The sequence below is a fragment of the Felis catus genome, chromosome E2 (assembly GCF_018350175.1).
Source record: "Felis catus isolate Fca126 chromosome E2, F.catus_Fca126_mat1.0, whole genome shotgun sequence".
In the NCBI taxonomy this organism is placed as follows: domain Eukaryota; kingdom Metazoa; phylum Chordata; class Mammalia; order Carnivora; family Felidae; genus Felis; species Felis catus.
Genome location: NC_058382.1, coordinates 26,739,157 through 26,764,874, shown reverse-complemented (window position 1 = coordinate 26,764,874; position 25,718 = coordinate 26,739,157). Strand labels below are relative to the sequence as shown.

Genomic DNA, 25,718 nt, shown 5'->3' with positions numbered 1-25,718 from the left:
CAGTCCAGGTTTGTACAGAGGACATAGGTCTCATGATTGAACATTATACTGCTTCGGTCAGATTTTTCCTGTGACATTTTCCTCATATTTCTGGAGTTTCATCTGTTCACATGGATGTCATAGTTCTTTTTTTTTAATGTTTACTTATTTTCGAGAGAGAGACAGCACAAGCAGGGGAGGGGCAGAGAGAGAGGGAGACACAGAATCCTAAGCAGGCTCCAGGCTCTGAGCTGTCAGCAAGAGCCCAACATGGGGCTTGAACTCATGAACCATGAGATCATGACCTGAGCCAAAGTTGGACACTTAACTGACTGAGCCACCCAGGTGCTTCTGGGATGTTGTAGTTCTAAATATGTAAACAAGGAACGTGTGTCCATTGGTATATAAATTTTAACTGAAGGCCCGTGGTCACTAGAAAAACATGTATGTAGTAGGTACATTTTGCAAAGCCTCATTGTCTCCAGTGTGGCGCAGGCTGAGCTTTTCAATAGCACCATTTCAATAACACTACTGTAATTTTAGTGTAAAGTACGGGTCAGGTATTGCCAGGCTCATTTCTTTTTTTTTTTTTTATTTTTTTTTTCAACGTTTATTTATTTTGGGGACAGAGAGAGACAGAGCATGAACGGGGGAGGGGCAGAGAGAGAGGGAGACACAGAATCGGAAACAGGCTCCAGGCTCCGAGCCATCAGCCCAGAGCCTGACGCGGGGCTCGAACTCACGGACCGCGAGATCATGACCTGGCTGAAGTCGGACGCTTAACCGACTGCGCCACCCAGGCGCCCCTGCCAGGCTCATTTCTTACAAATGTCTTTCCAGAAAATTTTCACTGATAATTAAAGTGTTGTTACTATTTAGTAAGCACTAACTAGATGCAAGACAGTGTTGTCGGAGCTTTATTATCGAATCAGATTTCCTGAAAACACCTGGGATTGCACTATCCTCTCTCTTTTACAGTTGAGGACATGAGGTAGAGGGGCTGTGTAACTAGAGAAGACCCCCAGTCTCATGGCTGGGATTTGAGCCCAGAAACAGGCTCCAGTGCCCACATTCTTAACAAGTGTATCCACCATTCCTGTGCATGTGCATGTGAGTTTACTTCGTTCTTTAGGCCTCCAGTAGCAACGTAATTGCTAGAGAACCCAGTCCCTTTCTTACTTTATTGAGGCCTTGTTTAATAGCAACTTTACTAGAAACTCTAGAAAAACTCAGTTTTCTGAGAGTGGCAATACTGTCCAACATTCTCTGGTTCTTTATTTTTATTTATGTATTTATTTTTATTTATTTTTAATTTTTTTAATGTTTTTATTTTTGAGAGAGAGAGAGAGAGAGAGAGAGAGAGTGCAAGCAGGGGAGGGACACAGAGAGAGGGAGACACAGAATCCGAAGCAGGCTCCAGGCTCTGAGCCTAACACAGGGCTCACACTCACAAACCGCGAGATCAGGACCTGAGTCAAAATCAGACGCTTAACCGACTGAGCCACCCAGGTGCCCCTGGTTCTTTATTTTTGGAAAACTAAACAGTTTGGCTTTTCTATTTAAAAAATAAAAAAGGGGGGGGGCATAAAATTATGTAGGGTATGCATTGTTCCAGCTGTCTGGAACATGTTGGTTTTTTTGTTTTTTGTTTTTTGATGCCTTCAAAAAAATCAATTTATCTGGAAACTAAGGGGCAGTAGTAGCAAAGCAAAAGTGAAAGTTTGTTCTAGAGTAAATCGTTTGACTTTATTTTCTTATCTCTTAATTAGGTCATAGTACCAATAAAGGCCTAGTAGCAAGCAAAAATGTTTGTTACTTATAGATGTAAATAAGTCCAGTCTTGTCCACTGTGCAGCTGGGCAGACCCCAAAGATCCTACTGCAAGATACATTATTGAGAATGTTACAGATACCTGCCTTTTAGACTAGCAAAGTTTTCAAGTCCAATGAAAACGAGTAAGCAACTTATATCTGTTATCTTAAATCTTTTTTTATAACATGGCGTTTTCCCCACATTATTACCATGCTTTTGATTTTTGTACAGCTTGACATTTGTAATTACATGTGTAACATGATATGTGCTATAAAGAGCTTTTGTAAATTGATCTCATCTTCTGTTTACAGGAATATATTAAAGGAATCTGTGAACCTGAACTAGAAGAAAGAGAATGTTATCCCAAGGCCATGCACTGTATTTTTGTTGGGGCACAGAGCCTGTTTCTGAAGAGCTTGATTCAGGACACATGTGCTGATCTCTGCATTCTGGACATTGGTCTTCTTGGCATCAGAGGAAGTGCTGAAGCTGTGGTCATGGCTAGGAGTCACATTCAGCAGTTCGTAAAGCTCTTTGAGAATAATGAGAACCTACCCAACAGTCAGAAAGAATCCGAGGTAAAAAGGGAATTTAAACAATTTGTTGAAGCTCGTGCAGACAATTATACAATGGACTTGTTAATTTTGCCCACTTCCTTGAAAAAAGAGCTTTTGACACTTACACAAGGTGAGGAGAATTTATTTGAAACAGGAAATGATGATGTTACTGAAATTGGAGATTCTAAACGAACAGAGTTTACACAGAATGCTGCCACAGGGCTGAATATTTCCAGAGATGAAATTGTTTTGCAGGAAGATGCAAGAAATAAAGCTGGCACTCCTGTTTCTGAGCTTACAAAACAAATGGACACAATCTTTTCTAGTTCACAAGATGTACTTTTTGTTCCAATAAATGGTCTAACCCCAGATGAAGAGGCACTTTCCAAAGACAGAATTTGTCATAAAAGGAGATTTTCTGATTCTGAAGAAAGGCATACGAAGAAACAGTTTTCTTTGGAAAATGTTCAAGAGGGGGAGCTTTTACATGATGGTAAGACATTAGCTGGAAATGTAATCATTGACCTATCTGATTCTTCGGCAGATCCTGAAAATTTAAGTCCAGATGTAAAGGACACCACTGAGGAAATGGAATACAATATCCTTGTGAACTTTTTTAAAACCATGGGCTATTCCCAAGAAATTGTTGAAAAGGTCATTAGGGAGTATGGGCCATCTACTGAACCATTATTGCTCTTAGAAGAAATTGAAAAAGAAAATAAGAGATTCCAAGAAGACCGAGAATCTTCACCTGGTACTATGTGTCCGGAGACCAACAGAACCAAAAATAAAGGTGTTTGTAGCAGCATAAATGAGCTTACAACAGATTCTACTCCAAAGAAAATACAAACTCACACACAGCAAAATATGGTAGAAAAATTTTCTCAGTTACCATTCAAAGAATCAAAACCATGTACCTCAAATTGCAAAATTAACGCTTTCAAAACAGTGCCGATAGAACAGAAACAAGAAATCTGGAGTTCAAACCAGAATTATATGTGTAACATGGACCTTGAAACTGATGGCCTTTCACCTTCTGTTGTCCCTTCAAGTCCCAAAGAAGTTGTCAGTTTTGTTTCCAGAGGCGCTTCAAGTCACCAGCCCAGAATTCCAGTTTTTCCTGAAAATGGTTTGCAGCAGCAAGCAGAGCCCTTGCTTCCAAGTAATGTGAAGTCTGCCTGTGAAAACCGTTCCGGGTGTTGTAGCTCTCCACAGTCTAAGTCAAATTGTCCACCCCTTTCTCCACCAATGCCACTGCCCCAGCTCCTACCTTCAGTTACTGATGCAAGGTTGGCGGGACCGTCTGATCATATTGATTCCTCAGTTACGGGCGTTCAAAGGTTTCGAGATACTCTGAAAATACCCTACAAGCTCGAATTAAAAAATGAGCCAGGGAGAACGGATTTGAAGCACATTGTTATAGACGGGAGCAATGTCGCAATTACGTAAGTCCACTCTCTGCAAGTCCTGTTACAGTTGTAAATAGGGCCCTATGCAGTGTCTCACAATTACATGCAGTTACAGGCACTACCCTGTGCATCTTTCTAGTTGATCTATAGTCTTACTGGAAAAAAACAAAAAAAACCAAAAACCACGAAACAACTGTTTGGAAGGCTGGGTTATTCCATCTTCTAGAGTTGTAAACTTTGCTTCACCCTGCTGAACCTGTATTTCTGAGGACAGGAGATAGAAAATTTGTCTTTTCACTTTGCATTGCCTAGTCAGTGATAAACAACATAGTGACTTTTAAATCATTAGGTGTCTTTTTTTCTCTCTTTTAATCATTAGGTTCTTTTTTTTTTTTTTAATTTTTTTTTTCAACGTTTTTTATTTATTTTTGGGACAGAGAGAGACAGAGCATGAACAGGGGAGGGGCAGAGAGAGAGGGAGACACAGAATCGGAAACAGGCTCCAGGCTCCGAGCCATCAGCCCAGAGCCTGACGCGGAGCTCGAACTCACGGACCGCGAGATCGTGACCTGGCTGAAGTCGGATGCTTAACCGACTGCGCCACCCAGGCGCCCCTAATCATTAGGTTCTTAACACCATGAATATCATTAGTTTTTGAGTACAAGGATGAAGCTTAAATCCAAAAAGATTTTTCTGACTTTATGTACTACAGTATGCTAGGGCTCTAGCCAAGATGCAGTGATAATGGATGCAGTGTACTTCTGTTATAATTTGTTGATAGAGTGATGGCAACTTCCTTTCTAAGGAAGTTCATCAGTTTGAGCTTCATTTTGGTCTTCTCTTCTTACTAAAAGCTTGTGTATTTGTTTTTAGTAAAAAGAGTTAAATGATCATTTCTATCTCACCTGTCTTGGAACGCTTTGAAGAGTCTGATTTTATATGTATGTCCGGTACAGGATTGGGCTTCTTCTCTAAGAGGCAGTTTGATACAGTGACTAAGAAGAGGAGGGAGGTCAAGTAAGAGTCTCTGCCCCACTGTGGATCTGCTGCTTGACCTTGTGCAGGTTTCTGCCTGCTGAGTTTCACTTGCTGCAGTCTGTTGCCTTTTGCCCTGTCCTGAGGTCATCTTTATCATGCCATTTCAACAACTGCTAGGTAAAGACTCTGCAGTTTTCAAAGTCAGTCACTCCATTGATTTTGAAGAAGTCTGCAAAAGTTTGGCACTTTAAGTAGCTATCATTCACGAAAAGGGGCACCTGGACTGGAATGAAGATGTTGAAATACTCTTCTGAATTTTGGCGAATGTGTGTGTGGCCTCTTTCCTAGGAGTTCTGTGTTTGTTATGTATTTTTTGTTTTGTTAATTTTTTTATTAGAATTTTCAAACAAATACATAAAAAGGTAATAGAATGATTCCCTTTTTGGATATGTTTGGGATTCCCATGTGTCCTTCCCCCACCTTCAGTAGTTCTCAGCTCTTGGCCAGGCTCCCTTCGTCTGTACCCCCACCTACTACCTTTCACCCGTGTAATTTTGAAGTAAATGTCAGATATGTTATTTTATCTATAAGTACTTTAATATCTTTCTAAAATAAGGATTCTTTTTATTTTTTGAATGAATTGTTGATGTATTTTGCTGTCAAAAGAAGAAAAAAAAAATCCCAGAATTTCACATGTTAAAGTTTGAAGATGGGCTGGAAAAATACATAATATACTTGTCTTCATTTCTAAATAATACTGTTTGTTGTTATTTCACTTTGCTTTTTGCCAGTTCTTTTGGGGGAAACCCAGCAAATGGCCCACAGCTGCATAGCATTATCTAAGTAAAATTGTAAAGTGCAATTTCAGTCACCCACAGTCCAAGCCCAGTACCAGTTCCTCATTGTGATGATTTCTTGAGCCAAATTATGATATGAAATTTAGGTCATGATTGTGAATAATATTAATCCTTTTTCATTTTTTATGAGTGGAAAGATTTCCCAAATAGGTGTTCAGAGACCTAAGAAATGCAAATTAATGTAGAATGAGCAGTGATAATGACATTATTTTAAAACCTTTTTGGAGTAGTAACCAGTGTATTTCTCAGAGGGGTCACTATTGGAGTTGTGTATAGTCTATCCATGATAGGATGTTTTGCATATCTAGTCCCTCCTACTTTGCCCATAGTACTGCTCCCCCACCCCCGCCGTCATTGTGACACCCCGAAACACTCCCACATATTTCCTAACACCCTTGGGTACAGTGCCATCTCTTTTGAAAACCACTGAATTAGTGCACTAAGGGAAACCATGAGTAGACTTTCATTAATTTTTCTTTTGAAAGCTGATTATTTGGGGAGGATTCCAGTTTTCTTTGAATTCACAGATGTCTTAGTTTAAAAGCAACATTTTTGTAAGGATGTATTATCTTAAAAAGTCAGACTTAATTTGATAAAGATTGATCTGAAAATATCAGTAGCTAAAATTAACTCTTATTCTGGGGGTAGATTGCTTAATGCGCACAGGATTTTATTTTGGAATAACAGAAATGTTTTAGAGCAAAGTATAAGTGGTAATTGTGCAACATTGTGAATGTACTAAATGCCACTGAATTGTTCACTTTAAAATGATTTTTTTTTTTTTTTGAAAAATTTTTTTTCAACGTTTTTTATTTATTTTGGGGACAGAGAGAGACAGAGCATGAACGGGGGAGGGGCAGAGAGAGAGGGAGACACAGAATCGGAAACAGGCTCCAGGCTCCGAGCCATCAGCCCAGAGCCTGACGCGGGGCTCGAACTCATGGACCGCGAGATCGTGACCTGGCTGAAGTCGGAGGCTTAACCGACTGCGCCACCCAGGCGCCCCTAAAATGATTATTTTAAATGTTATGTGAAATTCAACTCAGGTTTTTCTAAAAGTTGGGAAAAAATTAACCCTTGTTTATAATCAGTCGCTTCAGTATTAAGTGTGAATTATAGATTGTACGTTCCGTGAAGGAAGTGATTTGTATGTCCTGTTCACTAAAATACTCCCAGGTCCATGGTGCTAGTACATGGTAAGCACTCAGTAATGTTTTGTTGAATGAAAGAATTAACGACTTAGGAAAGATTAGAATTTTTTAAATGATTTTTCACCATCTTTTTATAACTTGTTATTCGATTGTTATTATAGTGATCAGTTTAGATTAAATTTTAACTGAGACATTTTTCAACAAATATTTGGAATCTTCAGGCTGAAACACCTGTTATGTGTCAGGTACTATATCTTTTAAAACATAATATTCACACCAATTTTGTGAGGTAAAAATGATCTATTCTTTATATAACATGAAATGGCTTAAAAATTTTGTCCAAGATTATACTGGAGATGTGAGCTCATAGGCTCCCAGAGCCATTGTGTACCTTGTCTTCTCCCATAGAGAGTGAGGTTGGAATTTTCAGGCCTTGGCAACATAGGATTCTTAAGTCTTGAGTTGCTTTAAGCAGTGCTGACTAAACCTTACTTATTTGACCCACCTAGTTGGGGAAGTAGTTAAAAAAGAAATTTGAGCCCTTAATAGCATTTGTTGGTGTGATCCCCACTCTGAGGCAGCTCAGGCCTAGCTGTCCCTCGGTTCCTGCAAAGCCTTTGTTTATTAGTTTATCCAGCGTGCTGTCTGCAGTTCATACACTCTGTGAGAAATTCCAAAATACCGACTTCGTGCTGCTAATTATGCGTATCTCTACTTGGTTTTTCCCCTTTGTCACAATGAGTCAAATGTGATGAGTAAATGGAAATTGTTTGTGGTGCACGGCTAGACATCACAGTGGTGGCTAGATAACACTCAGGCTTGGTCAGTCTGAAACTTCGGCATTAGGACACCTGACTTAAAACTTGGCAGCTAATTTTCCATGTAGGTGAGATTTGCCCCTTCACTTGCCAGAGCTATATATTTTAACCATTTTTTCATGTGGTAGTCTTCTATATCCGGGTGTCATGGCTATTTTTATTAAGTGGAAACTATAGAAGGAAATTATTCTTCCCTGGGTAACTCCAAAAGGGTGTTTTGGGGTTTTTTTTAATTTTTTGTTTTGTTTTGTTTTTTGTTTTTGTTTTTGTTTTTGTTTTAATTTTTTTTTCAACGTTTTTATTTATTTTTGGGACAGAGAGAGACAGAGCATGAACGGGGGAGGGGCAGAGAGAGAGGGAGACACAGAATCGGAAACAGGCTCCAGGCTCCGAGCCATCAGCCCAGAGCCTGATGCGGGGCTCAAACTCACAGACCGCGAGATCGTGACCTGGCTGAAGTCGGACGCCCAACCGACTGCGCCACCCAGGCGCCCCTGTTTTTTGTTTTTTTACTATCTCCCCCACACTGCTGGGTCTGGTTCCATCACTGCCATGAGTTTTTACCAGGTGTCTGTCACCCATCTCCTCTCTTCCTGAGACACTCTTCCTTCCAGTTTACTGCCTCCTATAACAGGGAAAACAACCGGATGATGTGACTTCTTTCCAATTACAAGGAACAGGAGTTTACATCTCCCTTGCATACCCTGGCCTCTTGGCCCTAATATCTGCTCATTCTGCATTTGGAGCTGGGAGCCCCAGAGCTTGACCTTTTCAGAAGTAAAGGAGGAGTTAATGGTATATAAACCCTTTGAGTCAAAACAGTTGATCTGGGTCTACATGTCAGCAAGCACCTGTGGCTTGACCGCAGGGATGTGAGGAGACTCAGTGGTTTCTGCCTAGGGCTGTAGGAGTTGAAGTGGGAAGTGGTAGGGATCTTCCATATTATTTTGAAGACACTAATTTGACTCCACTTAATTTTCTTCTGTAGTTCTGTTTTCTGGCTGAATCTGTTTCCACCAGAATTTCGAACTGCTGTTTTTATTCCTAAAACTACTCCGGAGATTTTTCAGGGTATCCAAAGTGATTTGATCTTATCACTGAGGATAACACTTTGGGAATTACTATAGAGCTCATGTTTCTGGAAATTCCATTTCTTCTCTAAGCTTGGGCCCACTACAGAGCCACAACATTACATTTACTTGTATATCCCTTCATTCATTTCCTCAGTGACGCAATGGAACAGAACTGGGGTCCACCTGCTTTCTACTATTGTCATCTAAAGAAGCTTTTGGGGTGCCTGGATGGCTCAGTTAAGCATCCAGCTTCAGCTCAGGTCATGATCTCATATTCTGTGAGTTTGAGCCCTGCATCGGGCTCTGTGCTGACAGCTCAGAGCCTGGAGCCTGCTTTGGATTCTGGGTCTCCCTCTCTCTGTGCCCCTCCCCTCCCCCCAGGCTTTGTCTCAAAAATGAATAAACATTAAACAAATTTTTAAAAAGCTTTTCAGGAAGAGAAAAAATTAGTACATGTTTGTATCTGATGAATAAGCCAAACTTTACAAGCTTTTTTAATGCATTTCTCTCGAGGATTGTTTTTTTCAGGACTTAACGTACATATCCCTTGGTTTTTCTAAGAACCAGTAGGCTCTGTTGTATTTTGGATTTTCATATTCAGGCTGTGGTTGACATGAACTCTATATCTGTTCTTGCTGTTAAGCAATTAGAATGATTTTTTTCTTTTCTTTTTTTTGTCATGCATAATTATTTTTGGGCTTTGAATTTTTTTAATATTTAAAAAAAATTTTTAATTTACATCCAAGTTAGTTAGCATATAGTGCAATAATGATTTCAGGAGTGGAATCCAGTGATTTATCCCCTACATATAATACCCAGTGCTCATCTCAACAATGCCTCTTGCCCATTTAGCCCATCCCCCTACCCCAAATCTCTCCAGCAGCCTTCAGTTTGTTCTCTGTATTTAAGAGTCTCTTATGTTTTGTCCCCCTCAAGTGATTTTTAAAGATTTTTTTTAAAAGATCACATCTATAAAAATTGTCTCCAGCCTTTCTCCAGTAACAGATGTCCTGTTGCTACATTCTTACCATATTTTGAATGCTTTTAGATAAACTATACTGAATTATTTCATCAAGAATGGGTTTGTTTACTTGTTTATGTTTTCTTGGGTAAAGCTGATGTCATTGTAGTCTCTTATTTATGGTTCACTGAGAAGAGAGTGGGTGTTAGCCTCTAAAAGGAGTTTCTGAGCTGCTCTTTTGGGTGTTAGAAGTTTATTGTGTGTCTAGCCTATTCCTGCTTTTGTGAGAATACAGATTTAGTTGGAGACAGTACCACTGTGGGGTGGTAGGAAGGCACTGGCCCAGGAGTAAGGAAGCCTGAGTAGTCCCAGCACAATCACCCTGTGGCAGTGCATCCTGGGGAAGTTGCTCTGTCTTTCAGGGGTTTCATTCTTTTTTCTAACAGGAATCTAACTCTGTTCTATCTCCTAATTCTGTCATTCCAGTGTACAGTACAGGAAAGCAAGACAGGAAAGAAGAGGGATGATTGAGGACCTATCTCTAGAGATGGCCTTCTAGAAGAGGGTCTGGAATTGAGTCCCAGGGGCATTGGAGGAAAGGAATGGGCAAAGGTCTAAGAGTTGGTCTACAAAGAAAGCAGCAAAAAAACAAAAAACAAAAACAAAAAACCTCACTGCCCAGGAAGAGGGAGATAGCAAGCCTACCCAGCCAGAAACGAGTGTGGTGATGCACGATGGTTTCTAGATCACTTCTAACTGATTAGGTATAGAGGGGATCTTGAAGCCATGCTCTGGGTTTTTCTGGAGGGATAGTGCCATTGAAAACCCTGAGCGGCAATGAGAAAAAATGAAATATGGCCTTTTGTAGCAACGTGGATGGAACTGGAGAGTGTGATGCTAAGTGAAATAAGCCATACAGAGAAAGACAGATACCATATGGTTTCACTCTTATGTGGATCCTGAGAAACTTAACAGGAACCCATGGGGGAGGGGAAGGAAAAAAAAAAAAAAAAAGAGGTTAGAGTGGGAGAGAGCCAAAGCATAAGAGACTGTTAAAAACTGAGAACAAACTGAGGGTTGATGGGGGGTGGGAGGGAGGAGAGGGTGGGTGATGGGTATTGAGGAGGGCACCTTTTGGGATGAGCACTGGGTGTTGTATGGAAACCAATTTGTCAATAAATTTCATAAAAAAAAAAAAAAAAAAAAAAAAAAAGAAAACCCTGAGCAGGATCAAAGACCTCGTGGCTGCATTTCAGGGTCTAAATGGAGTTTGAGGAGGGATTGGAATTAGGAGTCTCGAGTTGACTTGGAGCACATTGTACCTGAGGTGGCAGGACTTCTAAGTGAAGGAATTAATCCACCAAGTGGTTTTGACGTGGAAACACTTGACATGAAGAAAAGCCAGGACTGAAGATGCTGGATTTCCTGTCACTGGAATATAAGTGTCCGTTAAGATTAGTGAACATAGGTTATGCTCATTTCATAAACTGCAGCTTCACAGGGGTTTTGATTTTTTTTCTAATATTCATGGCTAGACAAATGGATTACCACCTACAAAATTTCAGACTTTAAAATACACTTAAAAAAATGTCCACTTTTACTTAGGTACTGCAGGCCACAACTAAATATTTTTTCTGGTTTCTTTTGAAATTTGTTACCACATTTTTGGGTGGGGTAACTTTTTAATCCACTATAATGTGGGGTTGTGCCCTGTGGGCCAAATCTGGCCACCACCTGTTTTTTGCAAATAGGGAACACAGCCACCCTCATTCATTTGCAGTTGGCAGAGTTGAGTAGTTCAGCAGAGACCATATGGCCTACAAAGCTTATCTGGCCCTTTACAGAAAATTGTATACTGACTCATATTCTGTACAGTTCCTTGTTCGTTTGCATCTACTCCCAGTACTTTTCTGCTTCCTTCAGCAAAATCATCTGCCATGGCCCCTAGTTAGTGTCACTGGAATCCTGCCCTCATCTTATTTCCTAGAAGCTGCAAACTGAGTAGGTTCCACGGTTCCCTAGAAAGGGTATGGAGCCCCAGAGCCAGGGTTACCCACAGCCTTTGGAAGTTGTAAGGACCATGTCCTGGAAGAGTCCTCACGTCTACTTCTGCTTTAGCAACAAATTTCTTAATAAAATTCGTAGAATATTCTTAGAGGCCATTGACCAGGCAGGGCTCTCTAGAATGGGCTCTTTATCTAAAAATAATAATAAAATAAAGTGAAAAATAGAAAGTGCAATAAACAAGTATTACCATGAAACTCAAGCTGCCTTCTATCTCAATATCACATGCAATTAAATGAACCAAACAAAATACAAGAAAAATCATAAAGCTATTAAGAATCACATTTCATGCAATAAGTTCTTTCTTGGCTTTGCAAGGTCACAGACTATGGAACTTAATGCCAAAAAATGTAAAAGGGAATGTAAAATGTAAAGGGAATTTCATTGCCATTGTTTTTGTTGTGTATAGAGTTTACCTTTTCACATTTTCGTGGTGAAATTTCACATACGTTAAGCTGAAATAAATTTTGTTTTCTTATAGCCACGGTCTGAAAAAGTTCTTTTCTTGTCGTGGAATTGCAATTGCGGTTGAATATTTTTGGAAGCTTGGCAACAGAAACATCACTGTATTTGTCCCACAGTGGAGAACAAGACGTGATCCTAATGTCACAGGTGAGGCAAACTGATCCTTCCAGATTTCTCCTTTTCTAGATGTTTAATGAGTTTGCTTACAGTGGCGACTCATACTCCTTAGAGCAGAGCCACATGCTACAGTGACAGCAGCTTGAAAAACAAAATTGTAAATCTTTTGGACCCTGTGAAACATCAGTTGAAGAGAGTGTTACAGCATAAGAAGTGCTTAGGGGAAGGATGGAAAGTTTTAACATAGTTGTTTACGTGGAAAGTTATATTAGAGTTCCTTATACATCACAAAAATTTTCCTGACTTTCTAAAAAGTAGTTTAAATATGTCTTTCCATTAGTCTGGACTTTGGCCTCATTAAATAGTCTTTTCTAAAATGGTCACTTGATAAATTTGGAAACCCTCAAAGACAATATTTTCTGAACAGCCTGTTTTTAATAGTTTAATGTAAATTATGTCTGTTAATTGTGTGATACTGCATGGCTGACTGCAGGCCACACACGGGATGTTTAAACTTATCGTGAATCATGCAGTATTCTAGAGAAACCTATTCTTATAGTTCATGATAGGGGAGTGGTGGCACGGTGTCAAGGTGTCAGGCAGCTTAGCCCACTGGTGTGCCTAGACACAAGAGGTGGATGGGAGAAGGGAGGGGGAACAAAGCTCACCCAGCATTTAAACAGGAAGTGAAACTTAGTCACTGTTGAGATGGAAATGGTAAGACCACACATTTCTCAAGTATCCCAACTTCCCTCATTTGGAGAGCGTATTTGTCTTAACAGAGAGTGCTTGAGGAATGAGGCAGAGCCACTAATTTTTGCAATAGGATCCTTGAAAGGGTCTTGCAAGCCTTCCTGTGCTGTGCATTTCTAGGACAATAAAACACGGTGTGTGCATGTTGCAGTTTAAGCCAGTGGTGAGTAATCATCGTAGGGGATGCGGGTGTGGGAATCTTAGACCCTGAGCTTTTAGCTGCTCTTTGCCCATTGACTGATTTTCTGTAATTTGGCTTTGACCCTCTTTTCTTCTGTGTCGCGACCCACTCCCATGAAATATCAGTAAATGTGCAGATAACTGAGAGAGGTTGGATAAAATGCCAGCTAGAAAGATATTTTGACAGCCTCTTGGAAGGGGGACCACATAGGCCTACCTTGGGATAGGGCAGAGCCCTGTGTCCCTGCCTCTGCCTCCAGCAATGTTCCCTGCTCTACCCCACCCTGTCTCTGGGACTTAGGTCATCAGTCCCTGTCCTACTGCTTGTGATATGGCTGTGAAAAAGTTCTTGATGGTAGGATTATGGTTTACTCAATTCTAGGACCAAATGAGTTGAACTTTTTTATATTTAAAAAATAGCTAAGGTCAGTTTTTATGTTGTATTTGCCTTAGTATGTGTGTTGCTTAATTTTTTTTTTCTTCCCAATGAGTTATTATAATTGAGTCTTGTTGAGTCAGCAGAAAAAAGGTTTTCCATAATTCTCCAAGTGAAACATTTGAGGGTGCTTTCATTTATTTAAACATATGGGAAGATAGCCTTTTTCTGAATGTGTATTCAACTTATTCCATGAACAGAACAGCACTTCTTAACCCAGCTCCAGGAGCTTGGAATATTATCTTTAACTCCTGCCCGGATGGTCTTTGGAGAAAGAATTGCTTCTCATGATGACAGGTACGAAAGGCTGTTTTCCTTACTGAGGTGGGTGTGGGATGGTGAGGAGCCCACCACCTGCTCCACTGAACCAACCATTCATGGTGCCCCTGGATCCACATACCTAGAGGACTCACTAGATTAAGGGGTTTGAAGATTTTAGTATTTATGGTCATTAAGGTTATATACTCAGTGGGGTTTTTTTGGTTTTGTTTTTTTTGTTTGTTTTTTCTGCTATACGGGTTTAAGAGCATTACATAAAATCTGTTCGGTTAGAATGTTTTTTGTTTGTATGTTTCTTAAATAAAACATGACCGAGAATCATAAGAGTGAGCAGACATTGAGTTCTCTTTTTTGGTGCATACTGAAAGTAATGTTTGTCTTGTCTTATGTGGTGACCCCAAGGATGCTTTTCAAACATTATCCATCTCCTCCTGGTTAATTTTGGCCAGTGACTTACTTTGTCATTATGCCTGAGCCCTCAGCATTTCTTCCACATAATGAAAGATGGTCTCAGCTGACCCTAAGTGTGACAGAGGAGTATGTTGCATTTCTTCGGTTGGCGTGTCACTCAGAAAGCAGGTGTTAATGCATTGGAGACAACAGGCTTTAATCTGCACCTTTTACATTTTTTTCTAAAAGCTTTACTGAGCACCAACCAAGTGCAATGCACAGAGCGGGGCTTTGGGAACACACGTGATTCAGACACATTTCCTGCTGTAAGGAGTTTGTGATCTAAAGAGAAAGCACACAAATAAGTAATAGAGGGGAGTTTTGTTGTGGTTGAATAAGAGAAGGTCCTAAATATGACCAGTGGCATTAAAAACAGTTTTTCAAACTGTCCTCTTGTGGAGTGAAGTCAGTACTATTAACCCTACCAGTATCTGGAAACCTAAGTAAGTAGTGGCCGCTTGTTCTTTCCCCACCTGCATACACCCCCTTTATTTTCTTCTGGCCTGAAGCACTTAGAATGCCCTGGTGGTTTTGCCTCAGAATTCTACCAGAATAGCTCCTCACATTGAAGACAGTGTTTGGCTTGTAACGCCAACTAGTGAATGACAGTCAGATGGGTGAGAGATGAAAAGAGGGGCTCGGCAGGGGGAAAGGGGACTTGAGAAGACAGCAGGTGTTCATTCAGGAAAAGGTCTAGAGGGCCTTCTCATTGACAACCTCTTGCCCTTCTCCAGGCTGGGATGAGAGACCAGATCAGATGGGGAGAATCAGAGGTGATGTGAAGGAACAGCGTGAGAGGAAGCGAAAGGAGAATAGCTTATTGAGGCAGGGTAGGGGTGAGGAAGTGCTGGGAGACCATGTTCTGCTCCGGCTCCGTTATACTGGGCTCAGACCCTGTAGTGCTTGGGTGGAGGGGCACGTAGGCTGCTGGGCTCCTGAAGAACCTTCACCTCTCTCACACTCTGCAGCTGCACGCTTGCAGAATTTGAAGGCATAAGCCTTTGCTTAATTTGTATGATTCTGGGTTTTTAGTGGACATGAGTCTATATATAGCATATATTTAGTACATGCACTCCGAAGCCTTACTCTTGATATTAGTATCTCTGGGCAGACATCACCATTTACCATTCATGCCCACTGGGAATAATTGATAAGATATTCATTAATAAATTCAAGATTTTAAGTCCTACTTTCCAAGATGTCCTAAGCCTCTGAAACTAACAAGACTTGTTTTTTCATTCCTTTTAAGTATTCACTATCATTAATAAAAGCATTTGTTTGCACCTTCAATTCTCGTGATTCTCTTAATTTATTGTTGTATTGTCTTTGTCTGCATTGCCTTAAACAAATGTGATCACCCTGACTAAGGGATAAAACTCCTCATTAGTGTCCTCACAAATCTCTCATTAAGAGATTTGACCACGAATAATCTCCAGCAGTGAAATAGAATTCTCAATACTGATTTCTTACCCTTTGTTATCACAATTTCAACTTATAAATGGCATCTGAGTGAATCTATAACTTGAACTAAACAGAATGGTGCTTCTAGACATCTAAAGTCCAAGCAGCAAGTGTGAACCTATGGATTTATTTTTTAAAAATGCAAGGCTGACTGTACCAAGCAGCTAATCTTAGAACCAGAGCACTCTAGCCTAGCAACTAAAACTTAAAATGTGATTTAGTGATTTCACAGGCTTGTCAACTCAAATTCATTCTCGACTCTAGTCCTCGTGCATCATCTGATAACCACTGTCTTCTGATAATACAACTTTTCCAGAAAAATGTGTAAATTGTGGTTGATCTTTTTTTTTTTTTTTTTTTTTTTTTAAGATTTTAAGTAATCTCCACACACCGAGATCAAGAGTTGCATGCCTTGGGGCACCTGGATGGCTCAGTTGGTTAAGTGTCCAACTCTTGATTTTGGCGCAGGTCATGATCTCACAGTTCATGGGATCGAGCCCCACATCAGTCTCTGCGCAGACAGCACAGAGCCTGCTTGGGATTCTCTCTCTCTCTCTCTCTCTCTCTCTCTCTCTCTCTCTCTCTCTCTCTCTTTCTCTCTCTCTCTCTTTCTCCCTCTCCCTCTCCCTCCCTCCCTCCGTCCTTCCCCGCTTGCACTCACTCTCTCTCAAAATAAATAAACTTAAAAAAAAAACAAAACAAAAAAGAGTTGCATGCTCTTCTGACTGAGCCAGCCAGGCATCCCTGGTTGAGAACATTTTTAAAAAGAGATAATAATGTATGAAAATCAAACCTTCATTTATAATCACACTAATAATTTCAGAGGTATTTGATATTTCAGACTGATCTTCAGCTGACAAGGGCTTAACTTTTCTACTTCCTAGCCATAGTTAAATTCTTTGGTGATTTTCATATGAAGAGGAAATCCTTTTGTTTTCTTATAGCGTAGCTTCTATAAGCCAGGAATGCCTGCTTGCCCATTTTAACCTCTTATATTACTATAGGTTTCTACTACACTTAGCGGACAAAACTGGTGGCATAATTGTAACAAATGATAACTTCAGAGAATTTGTGACTGAGTCAGTCTCTTGGAGAGAAATTATTACAAAAAGGTAATAATATTTTCTTTGTCTTTGGTTAAGTGTTTTTTGTTGTTTATTGTTTGGTTTGGTTTTGTGTACACCTTGGCCCTGCAGAAGGCAGTATAGGAAACCAAAGTATCATAAGACTGTGCTCCCTGTCCAAGACCATGGCTGGCCCCTCTAGGTAAGTGGGGCTCCCAGTACGAAGCAGCAAAACCAGTGGGTGACATAATGGGCATGCTGTGGTGGCTGCAGAGTGTCTTTGAGAGATCAGTGTTCCCTGGCAGAAGGCAAGAGGCACATGATTATGGCACAGTTAACTCTTTTTTAACAGTGTAATCGAGCAGAAATGGCCTCCTAACTTGGCCTTGCCCTGATGCCAAGGGAGACAAGGCAACTCAGTGGGTGTCCCTACTTGATTCAACCATGAAATACGAAGGTTGGATTTAATGACAGCTGTGATTCCAGTAAGAGGATGAGACCAAAATCCACATACTGATGAGTTTTCACTTCTTAGGAGTGGGAAGAGTATTTCTGCTTTTCAATATCTAATATCTGGTGCTTTCCTTGAGCATTTACCATCATAGTTTAATCGTCTATATTGAAAACATGTGTGAATATCATCCAAAGTAACAAAGTCAAGAGTTGAGCATTCACTGATACAAGTTTTTTAGTTGTGATGATGTTCTGAATGTGTCCACCTGCCTTAAGATCAGTGAACACTGGCTTCCAGGACTTCTTGTTAACAAGCATCATCTGACTGAGTTCTGTAAAAGGCAGTAGTCTGTGATGGTGCCAGGGATGAGTCCTATATGCCACAAATCTAAAAGCATAAATCAACATACCTCAGGCTGTGTTATAACTAGTACATAACAGGTACAATTAGATATTTATTTCTGTTGGGGTTTCATAGTTGCCCCTTGTCTGATATTTGTTATTTTGCTAACTCGTTAGAGGATTTTAGAAAATAATCCTTTGCTATAAATACCCAGGTGAGAGTTAATTACTGTATGTATTTTGACCCACATGGTGTTGGAAAGCTGTTGTTGAGAGCTGAACTGAGAATTGGTCTTTGACCTTCTAGGCACAGTTAACAAGCCATTAATCTTCTAGGACATGTTTCTGTTGGACCTTTGCCCTAGACTCATTGTCAGTATTTATTGGACACTCCTCTGTGTGTAGAAGGTCTAAATGCAGTCAGGACTCAGTGTTTGTACACCAGCCCATTGCTTTCAAAACTCACAAAACAAGGCAGAAACCGAGATCTGGACAGCAAACACAAGCACTTGGCCTTTTTTCTTTATCACATCTTCCCCAGACTTGATAAATCATGATATCTCAGATTTTCTTTGTTCAGATATCCTATTGTTTTGGTTTTTTTTTCTTTTCTTTTCTTTTCTTTCTCTCTTTTTTTTTTTTTTTTTTTTTTTTTTTTTTAGTTTTTTTATTTTGAGAGAAAGTGAGTGAGTGGGGGGAGGGGCAGAAAAAGAGGGAGAGAGAGAATCCCAAGCAGGCCCTGAGCTGTCAGTGCAGAGCCCAATGCAGGGCTCAATCCCACGAACTGCGAGATCGTGACCTGAGCCGAAATCAAGAGTCAGATGCTTTAACCAACTGAGCCACCCAGGCGCCCTGTACTGTTTTGTTTTTTTAAGAAGTTATCTTCAGTGGTTTGCCTATAGACACAACTATTCAAAAGTAAAACCTTTTTTGAGCACCTAAGCAGTGTGTCCTAAGCAGTCAGTCTTAAATCTTGTTTTCAAAGTTAGGAGAAGAAGCTGCCTCCAAAGCCCAGATAAAAATCTGAAAGTCTCGATAAGAATTGTGAGGGCCAATGATAAAAGTTTATTACTTTACTGTATTTGTATCCAAAAGAGAAATTCAGATGGCTTAACTTGGATGTGTTTGTTTTTTCCATTAGGCATGTAAGCAGCCTTACAATTTTATAGGTGACTCTTGCTTTGGAATTAGGTGGACACTTCTACTTTCTTCTCAGCTCCTGCAACAATAAAAGCTTCATGTTTTCTCCAGCATTGTAATCATTCTCTGTGTTATAGATTGCTTCAGTATACCTTTGTCGGGGATATATTTATGGTTCCTGATGACCCTCTGGGAAGAAGCGGACCTCGATTAGAAGACTTTCTTAGGAAAGAAGTCTTCCTTAGGTATTTGCTTTTTCACATTGTTTTCTGTTTACAAACTTGTTTCAGTTCTTTGTGCTTTTGTGTAAGTGATGTCTCTGAATAACTAAAGACAACACTTTTAAATTTTGTATTAGCCTTAGATTTATTGCTGGTATAATATATTTGAAAGGTAATCAAGCACACACCCCAAAGACCATGTCTTCATTTATGGTCCTTTGGTTTTAATCCTAGGAGAGGGTGGGGAGCCAGGCTTTGTATAGGTCTAAAAAGACAAAGCAGATTTTGCTGACTGCCACTTATGAGCAAACACCACTTAGGTTCATTATGTATACGTGAATATCCTCTTATATTCACTTTCCAAGGTTATTTGCTTTAAATTTGTGATGTTCCTTTTAATTTATTTACTATTCAGGAATCACTACCCGGGGAACTTTCTGTCTCCACTAAATGGAGAAGCCAGTATTTCATATTGATCTGAAATTGATTTGATAGTTGACATTTTCTTTGTTTTAGTTGGGTTTTTAAAGATAAGTTGCTGGTGGTTATATCTCTTTTCAGAATTCTTGGGTAATGGACACTGTTAACTAAAGTATCGTATGTGCCTAACTGACAGATAGTATAACCTGGTGACAGACAGCTGATCTTTTTTATTTATAACCAGATCCCTTGGGGATTCTAGATTTGGATTTGGGGTAGTTCACACAGAGGTATTTTCCACAGAGGAGACAAGTGCAGTTTCAGCTCCCTGGGTCTTAGGAATCATTTCTCTTCTGAGCCTTTGGGTTTTATTACATAGAATGAGGGCTTAGTTCCCAAAGGTTCTGCTTCTCTGCCTACGCTCAGAGAATGGCAGCCATTTTAACATCTGCTGGGTGTCAGTGCATCTCCACTGGGCATTTAAGATCTGGCACCTGTGTGCAAGCATCAAGGCCTGCGGGTCAGGCTTAATGGGAAGGAGAGTTCTCTGGCTCCTTCTTCACCTCAGCAGCCTGGCAGCAGGGTCTGCCCTGCCCGTGCACTTAATCACTCTTTACAATGTGTTAACAAATTGAGTGAGGAGTTAATAATAACTCCACTCACCAAGGAACTAACTTTTGAAGTTAGTTGAGCTTTTGAAATTGGAAAAAGTGTTCGGCCAGCCCCATTTCTCAGCTGCAAGCCCAAGTCACCTGGGAAACTTCTTTAAAAAGACAGATGCCCTTTACACACACTCACACATACCCATGAGTGTATAGGTTGTGGGCACCGACACCTCGCCCAGACTGGTGAGGGCGGAGAGGGGGGGCAACAGGTATCCGTAGTGGCTGCTTCTGCCCAAAGGAGTCCCTTTTTCTAATCCCTATCAACCAGGGCCCCACACAGAATTAGTCTCCAGAAGAGTAAGACCCTGTTGTCTGTGTCTTTTGAAAGCTCTCAGGTGATTCTGGCACATCCTGGCTTAGAGCCAACAGTTGGCTGGGGTCCATTCTTGCAGCTGCAAACCTAGGAGGGTGGTGTAGCTCATGATGAGCTGTCATTTCCCATCATGACTGGTCTGGAGATGGTGTGGTTGTCATCCCTGTGGACCCCTCTGTAGGCAGCTTGCCTTCAGAAGTCATGGAGCAGCACGGCCTCAAGGTCAGCAGCAGGTCTCTCATTTATCTTACAGCCTGACTCACCAGACTCATTCCATTCACAGAGATATGCAGCCCCTGCTCAATGCCTTGCCAAATGTGGGCATATTTGACGCCAGCTTCAGAGTCCCTGGGGCCCAGGCAGCCAGCACCAGCCACCAGCCTCCAGCCCGGATTCAGGGTGCCCCACCTAGCCACTGGCTCCCTCAGCAGCCCCGCTTCCCAGTTCTGTCGAACCTTCCCAGTATGCAGCAGAACGTGCCCATGCCAGCACAGAGGTCTCCTGCAGAAACCAGCGAGCTGAGGGAAGCCCTTCTGAAGATCTTCCCTGACTCCGAGCAGAGACTGAAAATCGACCAGATATTGGTGGCCCACCCATACATGAAAGACCTGAACGCACTGTCTGCCATGGTGTTGGACTGAAGGCCACACTCGAGCTAGTGTCTGCAAGTGGCAGCAGGAAGCGACATAATGTGAAGAGACCGATTTCCCAGTGGAAATGCTATTGTAGTATATAGAAAAGAAAACAGATGTTTTGTGTATAAAAAAATCTGGGTTTTCAAAACCAGCTTTTTCTATATATAAATTATGCTGCTATTACAGATTTAACATTTTCTGTAAAAGGAAAGTACATTTTCTGCCTGTTCAGAACTGTTTAATAGCAGTTACTCTTGAGTGTATTTACATTTTTATGTTTTTTAAACTATTTTCCTTAAAGCTGAAAATATTGACAAATGGATATGAGTAGCCTTTCTAAATAAAAAAAAAAAAAAAGAGTTGCTTTCTTAGGGAAAGCAAGACCTCTTAAAGTATATTTTCTTGAGATGACTATGTAACGTCCACTAACATGAAGTGTGCTCATCCCTCCCGGTCTCCTCTGCCCTCACCCCTGGAATTAGAGTCGTAGGAGTTGGGTTTGCTCCTGTGGGTCTTTTGTTGGAGCCATTTGTGAGAGTGGGCAGGTGGTGCCACTAGATGGCACCTGTGCCTAGCCATTGTTAATGACCAGGGCACAGTTAGACTCCCAGAATGTCAGGGCAAGAAGAAACTTCAGAACTCATGTAATCCCACCCTACTTCCCCTCCCACCCTGAAGAAGAGGGAACTGAGGCTCAGTGTGCTCATGTCTGCACATGCCCAGGTCCACAGCCGTAGAGCAGCTGGGCAGGGACCAGACTCCTTGTCCAGTGCTCTGACATGCTCACCACGCTGAGGCCTCGCTATACCTGACCTGACTCTAGAAGTCATGTCTTAGCCTCTGAAAATAATAGTGGGATGTGAAGAAATTTAACAAAGAGCCCCATCGTTACAGTAATTTTGTGTCCACATCATGGGAGATACAACCCATGTAAAGTTTATACAGCTTTGCCAAAAGTGGTTTTCTATTCTCAAGAATGACCCTAAGCCAATAAATAGCATTAGTAGCTGCCATGAGGGCTCAGAGTCCCTTATTTATTTTTCCTGTGTTTGTCTTTTTCGTGTTCTTCTAAGCTGCCCTTCCTGTGAGTGAGTCTATCTCAGAATTGGTATCTTAGTATTGTGTTTTCAGTGTTGTTCAAATTCTGTGTCAGTGAAGTTCTTTTCCTGGATAATTATTCTTAACATCTTTACTGTTCTCTGGACTTTCAAAGGGCTTTGTATTTTATACCTGTTCTCTTCCCAGGCTGCTCACGGTCAGTTTTTTATCTGCCCTGTGGGTCACGTCTCTCCCAGCCCCCAGAAACAGCTGCTGAGGACTCAGTGCTGGTTTGGTTTTCATAGTGAAGGGACTTTTTTGGCCATGAGCAGAGCTGGTGACTCCCCAGGAGGCTCCCTCCAGGTGTGTTTGACCTCTGTATCCCTCCAGGGATGAATCCAGAGTCCTCCAGGTGGCTGGACTTACACTTCATTCATGTTTTCTCCCCGATGCCTTTAAGATGCTTCCTGACGAGGAACTGGTTGTCCACTGCCTTTTGGGGGCAGGTTGCCAGAGTCACCCACCCAGTTGTGGATGGAGACTTGAGGTGGCCAGGAAGTGACTCAGTCACAGCCCTTGTGCCTCATCTTCAGAACTGGTGGTTTGTAAAAGTGTGGCAGACGTGTGAGGGCTAGGGCTGTCTCGTAGTTACTCTGACCTTCTGGGTTGAGGTTTGGTCTGACAGTGTTGCCAATCCAATATTTCTCTAATGTTCAGAAAAGGACCCGGGGGTAAGCCTTGATGGCTGAGGCTTAGCCACAGAGGTCTTCCTGAAAGGGGACTAAGCCTCCACTGATGCCGGGTGGGGCTGGCTAGGCTTGGGGTTCCAGAGTTTCCTAGGCTCTAGACGTGACTTGACCTTTGAGCTTTGTATCATGTAAGCCTCTGTATTCTCAGTATTGTTTCTGAGGGCTCTACCTGCCCCTTTCCTCTTTCTGGGCGTGGGAAGGAAGGATGCAGGAGACTAAGTGGGTTAATTACTTCCTTTGATAAATTACAACATCAAACATAAGTCACAGTTCTTTCTGAAAATCATCAGCCTTAGTTAAATTTAGTATTTAAAAACTCAATTTTCAGACCATTAAAAAAAGTCCTTCAGCCTTCTCTTAATATTAAGCTCAGTGTTGATGCTACTCAAATGTTTCTTGATGGTCTGCCCCCAGCAGTGGATTTTTGAGCCACCTTGGCAGTGTCAGCAATGCATCATCATTTTGTAACTCCTCAGGGGGTTACAGAGTGTGGTGCCTCTGCGTCCTGTATTTCCCGGCATTCCCATGAAGGAGGTGGCCTGGCAAGGATGCACCTTATTTGGTACACTGGCATCTGGTGCTCAGAGAGGTTGTCCGGGGTCAGAGGATAAGTAGATGGTGATGCGGGATGATTCCCAGGCCTGCATTCTTCCCAGGCCCCGGCTCCCCGCTCTGGGAGAAGAAAGCCTTGTTTGACCTTTCTGTCAAGTACCCTGTGTTTGAGACCCAGTAGGCTGCTGGCTAGAAAACAGTGGGAAGGCGTCTCCGCCATCCCGGATGACAGGTCAGCTTTGTCTGGCAGACTCAGCTATGGTGTGGAGGTGTTGCTGGGGACTCAGGCCTGTTGCAGCTTTTGGTCTCTGAGAGGAGGGATGGGGTCTTGCTTAGGTTTGTCGTGGCACATGTAGAGTATGAGTCACAGAGAAAGCTGTGCTCTCTGTGATTGCTCCTAGCACCCTCCCCCACCACAGGAGATGCCCCAGGCACAGGGCCCCCTGAATTTGGGCCTTGGCACCATTCTCCCTCAGCTTCCAGCTGTCCACCAGCACTCCCAGGTCCTCCCCTGTCCTTCCTTCCCATGTCCCTCTCCTCTCCTCACTGTGGTCTGTTTGGTCAGTCACTGACTCCTGCCATTTGTTTCTTCATTATCTACCTCCCCATCATTCTCCATTATTACAGCTTGGCTCCTGTAGTAAAATCACCCGATTTCCCCTAAGAATCCTCTCCATGCATTGCTGCTCTCCCTCACCTTCCCACTCTTCACTTCCTTATTTGCAAACTTGACCTTCATCCCACCCACTGCCTGAAATAGTCTAGGAGAAGTCATCAGGGACCAGTAATTGCCGAATTAGAGGCCTTTTCTCAATACTTAATCTTCGTGTCCACCCTCAGTGACCAGAATACTTGACATTGTGGCCCTTACTTTCCTCCTTTTCTGAGATTTCCCTCCCAAATGTTCCTCATTCTTTTCTATTCTTTTACCTAAAGGCCAGTCCTCGAGACCCTTTTCTTTCTTGACAGGTAGTCAAACTTCAGACCAGCCATGGACTTGTGATGGGGAGGGCGGCTCTTGCTAAAAATGCGGATTACTAGGCACAACCCCCAGGGCTCTTTATTCAGTGGCCCTGGAGTAAAGCCCAGAAATTGGAGACATCAGCAAGCTCCTTGGGTGTTTCCCACACAGGCTGTCCAGGGACCACATTGTGAGAAACTGTACTCACCCTTAATGGTCATTAACTCTAGCTTCCTTCCGCCCTCCCTAACTTCCCTGCCTCCACATGTCCCCTCTGGGCAGTGACTTCCAGTCCCACCTCTAGGCCTGCCATTCAGAAATGCGTTTTTAGCATGACTGGAAACCCTGTGACATCCTCAGACTCACTCCCCAGACCCTCAGCCTGCTTCTGTTCCTTGCTGTCCCTTCCCACCCCACCCTGCCACAGCGTTCCCTCATCCACCTTGTCCTTGTCCTGCCAGTGCCCACCAGTCATTCTCTCATGCTCTCAGGCAGCCCCTGATCAGTCAGCCCACCCCACCCTCCCAGACGCCAGCGTGCTCCCAGATTTATCTTCCAGAAATGCATTGCTGGTCACAAACCATCCTATTCAGTGATCTTCAGTGCCTCTTCGCCAGAGCACCAAGCTCAGCCCTCCCTGAGCGTAGTATCCGTGCTGTCCTCATGGCCACGTGTGACTGCCCACTTTGAATAGCCCTTCCCCAGATGCTCACTGCAGCCCACACACGTTTCCTCAGTTCCCTGTGGGCTCCTGCCTCTGTGTGCACCTCTTTTTCGCTGCTAGAGATGCCCTTTCTCCCAAATGGCTTCCCCCTCAATGACCCAGTCTCCTGCCTTCTCTTTGTGCCCTTGCCTGTGCTTCTGGCCAGAAACAACCCTGTGGCACTCTGTGACCCACAGCGCTTGTGTCTCGCTTTTGGCACCTGCCGCACTGGCCGGTATCATTGCAGCTGATTGTGTACTGTGTCTCACCTCCCTTTCTAGACTGTGAGCTCCTCGCGGGCAGGGACCGTCTGTGTTCACTCTTTGTATTTCCCATGGCACCTAGCACAGTGCCTTGCACTTAATAGGTGCTCAATAAACGTCTGCTCAACTGAACTGGACGACATTGCCTTCTTGACTGTGGTGTCTGGCAGCCGATAAAACCTTAAGAAGTCACATTGTCCACGTTTGCACCCGGGAACCCACCACTATGCTGCGGTCTACTGCAGATGGGGTGTCTGCCTGGCTTTCCCCTTCCCTTCAAGTCCCCAACACACCATGCAGTCCAGGGCTGAGCTGTGGACAAGCCGAGCCAAGCAGTGTGCTCTGACTTCCTGCCTGCAGCCTGGCCAGGGGCAGACACCTGGCCCAAGCGAGTCCAGT

General features: G+C 42.3%; 1 protein-coding gene across 2 annotated transcripts in view; it reads left to right on the top strand.

Moving 5' to 3' along the window:
* N4BP1 (NEDD4 binding protein 1) overlaps window positions 1-25,451 on the top strand; it is a 51,339-nt gene extending 25,888 nt beyond the window's left edge. Inside the window, exons 2-7 of one of the 2 annotated variants that reach the window (XM_023245980.2) lie at window positions 2,103-3,793; window positions 12,141-12,271; window positions 13,811-13,907; window positions 16,805-16,912; window positions 18,937-19,044; window positions 20,702-25,451. In XM_023245980.2, coding sequence (XP_023101748.1) covers window positions 2,103-3,793; window positions 12,141-12,271; window positions 13,811-13,907; window positions 16,805-16,912; window positions 18,937-19,044; window positions 20,702-21,059 — 2,493 coding nt within the window. In that variant the 3' untranslated portion in view covers window positions 21,060-25,451. The remainder of the gene's footprint in view (window positions 1-2,102; window positions 3,794-12,140; window positions 12,272-13,810; window positions 13,908-16,804; window positions 16,913-18,936; window positions 19,045-20,701) is intronic. The other variant, XM_023245981.2, reaches the window with a different exon arrangement.
* Window positions 25,452-25,718: the final 267 nt, after the last annotated feature.